The sequence below is a fragment of the Trichosurus vulpecula genome, chromosome 9 (assembly GCF_011100635.1).
Source record: "Trichosurus vulpecula isolate mTriVul1 chromosome 9, mTriVul1.pri, whole genome shotgun sequence".
Classification (NCBI taxonomy): domain Eukaryota; kingdom Metazoa; phylum Chordata; class Mammalia; order Diprotodontia; family Phalangeridae; genus Trichosurus; species Trichosurus vulpecula.
In genome coordinates this window covers 65,145,450-65,159,444 of record NC_050581.1, presented here as the reverse complement: position 1 = coordinate 65,159,444, position 13,995 = coordinate 65,145,450, and the positions used below count along the sequence as shown (strand labels likewise).

Genomic DNA, 13,995 nt, shown 5'->3' with positions numbered 1-13,995 from the left:
ACTCAGATAAAGTGCTACAACTAGAATAAGGAAGATCTGACTTCGAATCCTACTTTTCTGAGGCTTACTTAACAGCCTATCCCAAAGACAAAATGAAGACTCAATGTTTAGGGGGCAAAAAAGTACCAATATGACAGGGATCATAGGCTCCCATACATTTTTGATAAAGCTAATTTTTGATTCTCAGAACAAAAAGTCAGAAGGATACAGTGGGAAAAGGCAATAAACTTAGACTTGAGGACCTGGATTCAATTCCTACCTCTTTCACTTATCTATTTGTCTTGGACAAGTTACTTAATTCCTTTGGGACTCAGTTTCCTCATTTGTAAAATTAAAGAGTTGAACTAGCTGGTCTCTGAGGTCCCTCTTCCAGCTCTATCTAAATTATTGATACTATGATGATCAGGATGACAAGGGGAAATGTTTCTTTTGACTCAGAAAGGGGAAAAAACTCTAGGGAAAATGAAATTATAGATGGATAATAAAATTCCTCAAGGAAGGGCTGAAACAAAAAGTTTAGTAAGTCATTACTTACTAATTAATTAATTAGAGCTGATGCTTAATTTTGAGGGAGAAAAATAACACCCAAATCAACCAACAACCACCATCTGACCAGAAATGATAATTAGGAACTTGTCATTTGTAAGTTGTACCCAGAAGATGCTGTAGTGCTAACAGCGCACACCTCACTACACCACAGGGTGACAAGCAAGTGTTAACCAAAGGCAAATACTTTTACCAAAAGCAATTGTGTGACAACTTCAAACTGAGAGTGGTACAGCGGATAGAGCACTGAGTCTGAGGTCAGGAAGACCTGAACTCAAACATGGCCTCAGACACTTACTAGCTGTGTGCCCCTGAGCAAGTTACTCCACCTCCATTTCCTCAACTGCAAAATGGCGATTAATAAGAGCATCTGCTTCGCAGGGTTGTTGTGCGGATCACATGAGATATTTGTAAAGTACTTAGGAGAATATTTATTGCTTGCCTCCCCCCAAAAAATAGAGGCAGCCATGAAGTCAAGGAAAGAACATAGAGCTAGGCATCAAGGAACCTGGGTTCCAGTCTCAGCTTTGCCTCTGGTTTGTTTTCTGGATTTTTTTGGGGGGGGAAGGGTAGGGGAGGCAATTGGAATTAAGTGACTTACCCAGGGTCACACAGCTAATAAGTGTCCAAGGCTGAATCTGAACTTAGGTCTTCCTGGCTCCAAGACTGGTGCTCTTTCTACTGTACCACCTAAATGCCCCTCAGCTTTGTCTCTAACCAGCTTTGGTTATGTGTCTTTGGATAAGTCACTTCACCTAATATCTTTCATCTGTAAATGAAGAGTCTGGACTAGATTATCCCTAAGATCCTTTCACTTCTAATATTCTGTGATTTAGGTAGATAAGCTTTTTTTTTCTTTACAATTCCAAGATTTGGGGCATACTATTTCCTACTGGTCCCTCAAAGATGCAATGTGGTGTTGTCAAACCGGGGTCCTAAGTTACTGCTTAAAACTTGGAGTCTTTCTCTTTGGGTTAACAAAGCCTTGCTAATACCCCTTAGCTATTCCTGGTCCTTTTACAAGAGAATGGATATGAGCAGTGACCCCTACCTGCATCTGCATCCGGGCAGAGTCTGGCAGCCCCCCTAAAAAGGGTTGTTGACTTCTTTGTCACCTCCTCCCTTCCCCCAACCCCAAACCCATCAGCAGTAGCTCATTTTCAGCTCAGGAAACACAGGCACAAAAATACAATGGCTTAGGTAAGTCAGTTATTGTGTGCCTACTGTGAGCCACAGTGCTAAACACTGAGAATGCAATGAAAAGTAAAAGTCCCTGCTCTCAAGGAGTTTACCGTCTAAAGGGGGAGACAACATGCAAATAAATACGTACGATGGACGGACCGGCAGACGGACAGATAGACAGAATCAACAGAAGGAATATAAGCATTAAAGAGGATCAGGAAAGGCGGCAGTAATTCAATGTAAAGAAGGACTAGAATTTAGAGCCTTCTCATGTGGAGTCAGAATACATCTATCTCCCAAAGTCACAAAGCAAAAATCATTATCGCCATCAACAAATAACTAAAATCGCTCAGAAAGAGGATGAAATATAAGCAAACTCTGCCCTCTGGTGGCCTAAGGTTGTAGGTGATTTACATTAAAGATGTCTCCAATAAATCTATGTATCAAGATCTCATCCTCCGGTATCAGAACACAAGACAGGCCAGGCTCTCTTTCCCAAGAGTCACCCAGTCTTTACCAGAAGATGCCTAGTGCAGGGGAATCAACACCTCCCAGGGCATCCCAGTCCTCTTTTTGACAGAGCTCTTAATTGTTTCAAGGTTTTTCCTAAGCTCCAGCCAAAACTTGTCCCTATGTAACTTCCATCCAATGCACCTACTTCTGCTCAAACAAGTCTAATCTCCCTTCAAATGCTTCATGACTGCTTTCACGTACCCCTCTAGACCTCTTTTTTAACTATCCCTCAAAGTCACTAAAATGTGTGACTTCGTAGTTTGGTTTGGGCTTTTTTAGATATTCATACAGAGCTTGAGGTAGGTGCCCATCCACCCTTCCCACATTTTCTACCTGGTTTTGGAGTAGAAGATGGAAAACAGAAAAGCAGAAGGAACTAGATGAGAGGAACTTAAGTTTGGGGCAGAGAAGGGGAGAAATGAGAGAAATGTAAGGGTGAAGAAAAGATGTGGTGAGAGCACTCAAAAATGGGGGAGAATAGAAACTTCCAAAAGCCATCAACTCCCCATCAACTCGGGCAGAACAAGCCTACAAAGGCGAGCGCTGGGGCCCATACCACACATTAATGAAGATCGAAGGTACTGAGTGACCATCCTGGAAGTGGGGAAGATCAGTCCCACCATTCTGCCTTCATGATAGAGGGAGAATTTATAGGTGTACATCTCTAATAATACTAGCTGACATCTTGTTCCTCAGGTGCTCCATTGAGTCACCTGGTATGGTGCAGTATGAGTTAGGAGACCTGGGTATTAGTACCAATCCTGTCGTCCATGGACTTTGACCTTGTCTGTGGCATGTTTTAAGTTTTGTTGCCTCTTGTTTTAACAGTAGTCATTCCTCAATAAGGGTAACTAAGTGGCAGAAATGGATAGAGTGCCTGACGTCAGGAGGACCTCAGTTCAAATCTGGTCTTGGATATTTACCAGCTGTGTGACCCTGGGCAAGTCACTTAACCTTGTTTGCCTCGGTTCCTCCTCTGTAAAATGAGCTGCAGAAGGAAATGGCAAACCACTCCAAGAGGAGTCACGGAGAGTTAGACACCATTGGGAGGACTCAACATTTCCCAATATATTGCAGCCTCTCCATTGTAACAAAGGAACACAGATAAAACCAATCAAGACATTTTATGAAACACTCTATGTTGTTCAGTTGTTTTTCAGTCATGTCTGAGTTTTTGTGACCCCATCTGGTGTTTTCTTGGCAAGGATACTGGAGTGGTTTGCCATTTCCTTCTGCAGTTTGTTTTACAGAGGAGGAAACTAAGGCAAACAGGATTAAGTGACTTGCCCAGGAACACACAGCTAGTAAGTGTCTAAGGCCTGATTTGAACTCAAAAAGATGAGTGTTCCTGACTCCAGGCCCTGCACTCTATCCACTGTACCAACTAGCTGCCCAATATTTAATCATAAATAATCAAATAGTTGGAAAAGATAGTCTGAAGCCAAATTGTGAAGGGCTTTAAAATGCCAAATCAATCAACCAATAAGTATTCATTCTCTTACTATGTGCCAGGCCCTGTGCTAGGTGCTAAGGATATTGATAATAGTGAAATGCCCTCAAAGAGCTTACATTCTAGTGGGAGAGATTAGATGTATACTGAAAGACAGGAAGAGAGGAATGGAGGAAGGGGGAAAGGGGCGGGATACACATTTAACAAAACAAAGTGACCTTGGGTGGAAAGGTGCTAATAGTTGGACCATTCTCTAAAGGCCTCCAACAAAAGGTAGCATTTGAGCTGAGTTTTGAGAAAAACCAGGGATTCCCAAGAGGTAAAGATGAGGGAGGGCACTCTGGGCATTCTGGGAGACAACCAGTGTAAAAAGTATGAAAATGGAAGATAAGAGCACTGTGTATAAAGAACAGTAGGCAGGCGAGGATGATCAAACTGCAGGATGGGGGACAGGAAGGTAAATGGAGTCAGTTACAGAGTTTTCAATGCCAAAATTGATAATTGATCCTGGAGATAACAGTGCCATTGGAGTTATTTAGAGTAAAGTGACCTGGTCAAACTAGTACTTTACGTACTGAAGTAATGAGAGACTTGAGGGACATGAAATAGGTTATTGTAATTGTCTAGCTAAAAGGAATTTGTGCTCTATCCTAAGGACAATGGAAAGATTCTTGATTAGAGGCATAGCATGACCAGACTTGCACTTTAGAAATATTAATTTAAGCAAGTTTATGGAGAATGGAGTAGAGAGGTGAGAAGGCAATTATTAGGCAATTTATCTTGACCCCCAAAGCACACCCTCTCCTAATTTCCTTCAAATTCTTTTAGTCACCCAAATTTGCAACCTAGGCATCAACTTCTCAAACCTCCACTCTACACTCCACACTAATCACCCACATCCCTTTCTACTCACACCACAGCCACCTTAGTTTAGGCTCCTTATCTGCAAAGTTGCAGCTGCTTCCAAATTGTTTTCTTTGAAAGGGGAAATCAGAAGGCTGGGAACCAAGAAAAGGCCATTAAATTTCACAATAAAGAAATCATTAAAGACCTAGGAGAGAGCAGAAGGAAGATACTGCATACAGGGGTCAAGCTTTTTGAGAACATAAAAACAGACGACCAGCCAATTACAGCCTGCAGACATTTAATGTCTTTCAACCTACTTACCCTAGCTCCACCAGACCAGTATCTCTGTTCTAGATCTCTTCCACGGATTCCAAAATGACAACTTTTCAAAATCATTCCAAGGACTACCCTTCCAACAAACTATGAAATCAGTGACACTGGTCCCCTGGCTGTTCCACAAACAAGATGCCCCATCTCTCTTTGCCCTGGACGTGTTTTCTGGCTCCCAAGTCTACAGCACTCTCCCTCTCTTCAAGTGACTTTCCAAACTTTCTCTTTTAAGTTTCAACTAAAATCCCATCTTTTATGGGAAGCCTTTCCTAACCTCCACTTAATTCTAATGCCTTCCTTTTATTTCCTATTTATCCTGTGTACATGCATACATATACATTATATAGACATATATACATGTAGATATATTTAACTTGTCTCCCCCATTAGATTGTAGGCTCCTTTGAAGTCAGGGACTATCTACTGCTTCCTTTTCTCAGCACGGTGCCCGGCACATAGTGAGTGAGTAGTATTTATTGACTTTTTCCCAGAACGTTAATTCCAACTTAAATCCTTTTTGCCAATGTGAGGAGTCATCAATGAAACATGACGCTGTAATTCACACTGTGCATTATTAGTGACTTGGAACTCTGTCTATGGTTGCTGATAGTTTACAATTTTTTTTAAAAGTTACTTCTGTTCTTTCACCGTTTATGATGCCAATTGACTTTGGCAAGTCACTTGACTCCTCTAGTGTCCTCAGTCCTTCAACCAGACAGAGCTTTAGGAGAGCAGAAAGACTTGAACAAAGCAAAAGAAAATAGCAAGTTACAATGATTAGGCAAGTTTGGCTGGGACAGTTCATAAACAGAGGCAGGGGACAGGTGGACTGTAGAGCCTGGAAGATAGGCTGTTTGGACTTTGATCTGTACTCCATAAGGAGTGACTGAAGGTGGAAGGAATGTACCTTACACCAACTATTTTCTACTTGCCCTAAGCATTACCGCCTCTGTGGCTTGGCTCACTGCTCCCCAGGCCAGAATGTTCTCCCTCTTTCATCTGCTGAATTCCAAGCTGACCTTTTGACCCCTAACTCAAAATGACAGCTCATCCATGAAGTTATATAGACCCTGTAGATTAACTACTTTCCCGCCCTGACTGCACAGCATTGTTTCATAACTCTAATGCAATTCAATTTAGTTATATTTGACAAAAGTATTGAGCACCTATGCAAAAAGAGAAGAAATGTCAGACCCTGTCTTTAAAAAGTCATTATATTTTGTCTATGACATTTATAATGGATACAAGTATGGTAGGATGTTTCAGAAACAAAGGAGAAATCCAAAATACCCTGGGAAAATGTGAGAAGGGAAAAAATGTTTTTAGCTAGGGAAAGTATGAAGCAAATAAAGAACTTCAGAGACTGAACCTAAGGACTCTCCAGCTATGGATGATGGGCCATTTAAATACAGAGGAGTGGCACATTAAAGTGAGTAAATCGAAATATAGATGGGAAGGTGGGTTAAAGCTTCATCCAAGCCAAAGCAGCAAAACGTGGATGTCCCCCCAGGCTGTTCTGGGTGCCCTTCTTTGGTCCCTAGTCTATACTATTACATTTGATCTCATCAGCCCCAAAGACTCCATTATCTCTTGTTGATGGTTCACAGATCTATTCACCCAACTCTAACCTCTCCCAACTCTCATCTCTATATCCAGTGGTCTATGGGACATCTCAATCTGCATATCTTAGAGCCATACAACTTAAACTCAGTTATGTTCAAAAAACACTTTTTCCCCTCCAGAACTCCACTCTTCCTCTTCTAACTTCCCTGTTACCATAGAGGACACCACCATTCCCACAGCTACTCACACTTGAAGCTTAGCTATCATCCCCTCATACTTCATCTGCAATCTGTTCTTCATTCTTAACTCTTGACAATTTCTCTGACACTGCCACCACCCCAGTGCAGGCCCTTATCATCTCATGCCTGCATTATTTTAAAAGACTTGATTGGTCTTGCCTCTCCTCACTCCAGTCTATCCAACAAGGGATCTTCCTAAAGTTTTCAATAAACTTCAATGACTATTATCCCCAGGATCAAATATAAAGCACTACTTGGCTTTTTAAGCCCTTCATAACTTGGCCCCTTTCCTACGTTTTCAGTTTTCTTATACCTTAACCTCCCCCACACCCCCCACAAAACTTATACCCAACCATTCAGTGACTCTGGCCTCCTCCTTTTTCCTTTCACAAGATATTCCATCACCAACTCTGTGCATTTTCACATGTCTGGAATGCTCTCCCCTCCTCACTTCTGCCTTCTGTGCTCTCTAGCTACCCTCAAGTTCCAGCTAAAATCATACATCTTCTGCAAGAAGCCATTCCCATTCCTCCTTAATGTGTTTTCCCCCAGAGCGTATCTCCGATTTTTCCTGTCTTATTACATGGCTGTTTGAATGTTTTCTTCCCCCAGATTATGAGAGCTCCTTGATTGAAGGGATTGTTTTTGCTTTCTTGTATACCAAGCACTTAGCACAGTGCCTGGCCAATATTAGGTGTTTAACACTTGCTGGCTTAGGGCTGAATTGTGGAGAAATTCAAACACTAACCTAAAAATTATGGCTGTTATTTTGGCAGTTTTGAGACATCAAACATCCTACCTAAACCTGAATTCATGGCAGTGGCTTGGAAGAGGGCTTGTGGCTTTTCTTTCTCCAACCCTTCCTAGCCTCCTCTATGTGCTGAGCTGGGTTAATGGGGGGCGGGCTGCTATTTCAACTGTTTCAAACTGTGATTTTCATTATGTTGTAAGATGGTTAAAGGTAAGTACCACAGCTAGCCAACTAGGTGGCTCAGCAGATAGAGCGCTTGGTCTATAGTCAGGAAGACTATAATTTAAATCTGGCCTCAGACACTCAGTAGCTATGTGACCTGGGGCAATACTGTTTACTTAACCCAGAAAGAAATGACAAAACACTCCAGTATCTTTGCAAAAAATATCCCACAAGGGGTCACGAAGAGTTGGATGACTGAACAACAAACCACATCTGAAACCCTATTTCATATGTCACAGGCACTAAGCTGATGTTTGTTATTGACGTTTGGACGTATGCAGATTGAGAATGACGTACAAATTTAATGCGGGAATCCAAATCCTATAAATTGGGAAAGGAGGGTTCTTACCACTTGGTAAAGCTAAAGAACTAAATCATTTTAAATTGACCATTCTCAAGTTACACATTATGAACAACTGTAATTAATAACTCATTACAATGTAACAGCAACATAAAGGAGTTTCATTTTCCATGCTGAAGCTAACTTAAAACCTAATAGAAACAAATATAGAACGACTCAATTTTGGAAAGGTAATGGAAAAAAATCAACTAATCCAGACCCTTTAACAGAAGGCTAAACTGCAACCCCAAGGAGGCTGTGACTCATCCAAGGTCACAAAGTTGGTTAATGGCAGTTTGCCTAAAACAAAACCTAGGTCTCCTGATCCTATCCAGTGTTCTTTCTGTTACAATCCAATTTCAACCAATGTGTGTACTTCTGCATATGATTCAATTTATGGCCAGGGAGACTTTCAAAATTTTAAAAAGTACAGTGAAAATGGAGTTAAACTTTAAAATAAGTTCAACTGTCCTTGCTGCATTTTTAAAGGGGGAGCAGGGGGTCTTAAAGTCATCTTTTCTCACAAAATAAAGAAGCAAGACAAATGAAGTGTAAAAGCTAGAGATTTATTGTTATTTTGTGATTAATAAATTGTCAAATTGGCTATGACACTTTCCCACAAGTAAATTCCACCATTCACCAGTACAGAAGTTGGTACTTGACCAGATTGAGGAACAAGGCAGAAAGAGCAGATATGTGAATATCATTGGTAACTCAACTTACACTCTTCGTGCCTGTGCACTACACATTATTCTCACCAAGGAAAAGTGTCCGAACAGATTAGTGGGGCAATATGGCCTCCACAACCTTTTTTGTAGCAAGCAGTTACAGAAGTAATAGAATCGAACTTCAATATTTCCCTTGATTTTATTGGTCTGCACCCATGTTACTTGAACATATTTCAGTTTTTTAAAACTATACTCAAGGGAAAAAAACTGACCTAAGAGAATACTGAACCAGTCAGTCAAATATATGACTAACTTCTAGGTCATCTTTGAATTGGTCCTAAAGGAATGTACCACCCTAACAGTTTGAGAATTAGGCAAACAGGATTTCTCTGGAAGAAAGGCTGTATAAAGAAAAGTCAAACGTTCTTCCTATATAGTTAGAAGAGCTCTTGATCTTTCATCTGTAAATTATATTTCTATACTACCCAATATCCATTTCAATTCAAATAGATTCTTGGTTACCAGGTGTAATCCTGGTCCAATTTAGAGGCAGATTTCCTCAAAACGTCTCCTTTCTGAGCCTCTGAAAAGCATAATGTTCAACTATTCTTATAGGACTACCAAAACACTTCGGAAACAAGTGGCTCACAAATCATTTTTAATTCATTTATTACCTGTGCACAAGAGAAAGAGCGGATAAACCCAAAAGAAACAGTTTTATTTTTACATGGTGGTTAAAAGTAATTGAAATATCACAACACTTGCAGTGAAAGTAACATTTCTAATTACAAATCATAATGCATGTTAGAATTGCTATGGTAAAGCTGAAATTTCAAGCCTTAGGCAAAAGCACTTTCTGGGAATAATATAGTGCTTCTTCAGTCTGCACAAAGACTAAAAGGTAATTTACAGTTGATCTGTGAATGTCGAGACAATGTTACAAGTAGTTTTCTGTACAATTAAATGTATACTTAAAGAGCTAATCAGGATCAGCATTTTTACTATATTTTAAATGAAGTTGCCTAAACAGCACTTTTGCTGAGAGATGTTTATCAAAGTTGCTGTAAGATTCCACACAACTAGGGAAGTATCTGTTTTCATATTTAATTGTTCTTTTTTGGTTACAAGTGTCCTGCTCAGTTAATTCTATTGCAAAGGATGTTTCTCAAAATGCACAGTTTCAGATGTGCATACTGTATTTTATACAAATGAAGCAAAAATGTTCAGTGTTATAAATCTTACAGCACTTTGCTAGCAAAAATACATGCCTAAGTCACAATACGCAATATTGTACCACAAATTATAGCATCAAATAATTTGTTTCTTTTCAATACTTTTTATTCTACATAAATTACTACCATAGGCTAATGTTTAAAAAGCAAATAAATTGGACAGTTGCAGGACAAAATCTGTTCACCCAACTGTAAAAGCTGATATCTGTTTCCAAAAATCACAATAAATGCCAAAGAGAAGTGTTTGATGCATGCAACACCTTTGAGTGAAAAAGCATTGATTCCCACTGTTGGAAAAAAAAACAAAAAACCTACTGCACTCCACTTTAAAATGCATTGCATTGGTTTAGTTTTTAACAGGACAGAATTCCAAGAGTCAAAATGAAATAAAGCAGGTATTTTAAAGATTTAAGAGCCGTTATCAAAAATAAATTACATTTTTTCAAGATACAGAAATGTTGCTATGACGGCTGGGAGCCCAGTAGCCTTTCGATGGCAGCATTGATATCTCCTCCTGTTGCTATTAGAGCCTGTAAGTTTGCTTCACGGTTCAAGAAACCCATTGCGCTGAGCTGTTCCAGTTGCTGCTGAAATCTGACTTCTGGATTTTGTAACTGCTAGGGGAAAAAAGTTACCAATTTACCAAGAAAAAAAATTGTGACTTGATAACTATACTACTTAAAATTGTTAGCAAATAATATTTTGCTTTGTTCTTGTAATATTCCATATCAGTCCCCTAATAAAAGATGGCTTTTAAAAATGGCAATTGAACCAATTTCTTTTTAAGACTGAGTTTCAGGAATGGCTTACTATCGTTTAAAATAAAGACCTTCATTTGAGAGATTATTAGATATAACCTTCCAATATATGTTAGGCTTTTTAATTTAAGAAATCCTGAATTAAATTAGATGATAATTCAAAAAGAATGAATCACACAAAGTAGTTATTATACAGAAAAGAAACAGAAAAGAAAGGGCCATAATGGACCCCAATTATTGCTTGGTATTGAATTTGGGGAAGGATACATTCCCAAGAATTTGCAGGTGTAGGGGAAATAAGGAATACCTATACTTCCATCTAAGGAAAAGAACATAGCTTAATGAATGCTATTACAGGCATATAATAGACATTCAGCAAGTTATTAACTGAATGATTAGATGATTTCATTAAAACAATACTAATAAAGGCCCAAGGAGTTAAGTTCAAAACCCAAAATTGCTGCTATCTTACAAAAAAAATTCCATTTAATGATCACAGACCAAAAAGAACACCTAATAGTAGCCAACCATCTTGCACATCAGGGATGGAGAAGGAGACTAGAAATATTAAAAATATCACCAACATAAGTAAAACACCGATAGACTGAATTCCATATGATCCTTAAAACTCTAATGTTGTACTGACGTTTGAGCATATTAAATATCAATCAAATAAAATCAAGGACCATTTAGAAATCACCCATTATCCAGCAGGCACTGTGTTAGGAAATGGAGATTCAAGCATAAAGAATGAAACAATGCCTGCTCACATTTTAATAAGCAAGACAACTATGTATGTATGTATGTATGTATGTATGTATGTATGTATGTGGAAAAAATGCAAGAAATGCAAAAGATTATACCTTAAGTGAGCATTCAAAATGCTTTTATTACAAAGAACTTTTTTTAACAAATAATCTCTATATGACTATATCTTTTTAAAAATTAGATTACTAGGCATACATTCCCAGAAACTTTTCTTAAATTGAGGTTTGTAGTTGATTTGTGCTCTAAAATGTTTGTCAAAACCTGGTGCGTAATGTAAAAAAAAAAAAGATCAGCTGAAGACTAATCAACTTTAACAATGGTAATAACAAATCAGGATCTGGAGGTGTAAGATACAAACACAACTGAAAACGTTGTTGCTGTGTTAAGTCAATTATGCTTGAAATGTTGCCTTTCTTTGTAGAAAATCCTCAAAAGTATTATCTGAATTCCATTTTAAAGCTTTTGAAATTTGAAACTTAATATAATTGAGGTTCTGAAAAATAGGAGGGTATCATTACCTGAGGGTTTGCCCCAGCAAGAGCCTGCAACATTTGTTGAATAAACTGTTGGTGTCCAGGTTCTGTACTTCCTGATGACGAACTTGTGTTTTCACTAGGTGCCGAACTAGACACATTAGTTCCTGTAGAGCTTCCAGTGTTTCCCAATCCCCCCAGGCCAGGAGTAAACCTGAGCAAATTATATAAGAGTAAAAATCATATGGCCTAACAAAGATCTGTTGATTCACACCATATCTTTACACAGGAATACGGCAATACATGTTTTCTTAAAAGTATGATTAAAAGCAAGATTCAGTTTCACCAAAGACACACAGAATTTCAGAGCTGTAAGGGATCATCTAGTATAACATTCCCTTAAAGAGGAATTTCCTTTACAACAAAGCCTATAACGAACAGCCCACTTCACTTCTGGTTAGCTCTGCTAGTCAGTTTTTCCTTATACTAAAAACCTGCACTTCTGCAACTTCTACTATTCCTCCCCATTGTGTCCATTGGGGCACCAAGCAGAAGTATAATTCCACTTCCACATAGGACAATCATTCGAATTCTTAAAAACAGCTACCACATCCTCCCTGAAGTCTTCTCTCAGTTAGGTCTCCCCAAGTTCTTCAATAGGATCCTTACATGGAATGGTTTTCAGCTTGCTCAGAAGAAAACGATACAGTCCCTCCTTCGGGACATTATGCTTCCTTTAAATATAATCTACAAGGGTCTTTTCTTTACAAGTTACATCACCCTGTTGACTCAAATTGAGCTTTCAGGTTTCCAAAAGAAACTATACTTTGGGGTCCAGTCAACCAGTAATGAATGCACTAGCATCAAAGGATAACAGGACCGCTTTAAATGGCTTCCTTTCAGTCTGAAAAATAGCACTTTGATAATAAGTGAAGGATTCAGGAAGAAAGTCATTGAATATTTTCAAAATTATTCTTCCCTAACCATCTTACCCTGGTATGAGCCCTGGTGCTTCTGTGGCTAATGTCTGTAGACCCTGCTGAATCTGTAACAAGGCCTGCATCGCTCTAGGGTTGGACATTGCTGAGAGTGTGTCAGGATTCTGCATCTAAGAAAACAAGAGAAACAAACTCAGCGATAACAATGTGAATCAAAACAGGTAAAGATGGATTTCAGAGTCTTCTTTTTGCTTGATTCATGTGGAAAACCTATTCCTAAACTTTGAACTCATCTTTTTTTTTTAACCACACAATCTATCAGGCAGTAAAACTGCAACCGTGCTGATCAAATTATTACCAATCCAGTTCCCAATGTAACATTACAGAAGATAGAGTATTCTAGAAGCAAAAGATAGGTTGTGTTCCCCCTTTCAAAAGAAACAAATGCAGGACCACTGTGCAATGAATTAAATGACAATATAAAGTGACTTCAAAATTTCAACAATGTAATATTTTGTCAAATTTATTGCCTAACAAATATTTCTGAATTCAGGGCAAATGTCAGGACAGAAGTACTAGGATCATAAAAAACAAGAAGGAAACTTTCTCAGGTTATCTAGTTGAACCCTTTCATCGACCAGTGAGAATTACAGATGAGGAAACTGGGACCCAGAGTAGTTAAGTCACTTGTCTGAAATCATGCCACAAGTTGCTGAGCTGGGATTCCAACTCAAATCTCCAAGTCTCCAAATCCAGCGGTTCTTTCACTATCCTACATTTAGACCTGAATATGCCACATAAGCATATCATTCTTGGTCAACTGTGTAAGTTATGTGTTATTATCAAAAAATAGCCTTTATAATTCTATATTACCCCAGATACTTTTGTAGTTTTGCATTAAGGTTCCGTTCCTACCACCCCCCAAAATGCATTACTTCATAATACCTACATTCTATGGAAATATTAAATCAAAAATTCCCCTGAAATGCTAATTTTCAATGAAGATTAAACACAATAGCCAACAAGCTGCCATTATAATTTTTCTATTTGTCATTAAAAATTTTATGACAACCAGCTAAAAAATTTGCCACATTGGTCTAAATACAATCTGTCCCTTAATAGACTGCACCTCTAAAAAGAAATCTTTCAAAAGAGAAAAAAAGCATACAACCATAC

The 13,995-nt window shown here is 38.7% G+C and overlaps 1 protein-coding gene across 4 annotated transcripts in view; it reads right to left on the bottom strand.

Annotated features, from left to right (window-relative positions):
* Positions 1–8,527: 8,527 nt before the first annotated feature.
* The window catches only part of UBQLN1 (ubiquilin 1), a 56,967-nt gene continuing 51,499 nt past the window's right edge, over positions 8,528–13,995 (bottom strand). For 2 of the 4 annotated variants that reach the window (XM_036737812.1, XM_036737810.1), the window contains 3 exons: positions 12,874–12,989; positions 11,927–12,095; positions 8,528–10,499 (listed from right to left, as the gene is read on the bottom strand). In XM_036737812.1, the coding sequence (XP_036593707.1) occupies positions 10,344–10,499; positions 11,927–12,095; positions 12,874–12,989 (441 nt within the window). In that variant the 3' untranslated portion in view covers positions 8,528–10,343. The remainder of the gene's footprint in view (positions 10,500–11,926; positions 12,096–12,873; positions 12,990–13,995) is intronic. The other 2 variants (XM_036737811.1, XM_036737813.1) reach the window with 1 other exon arrangement.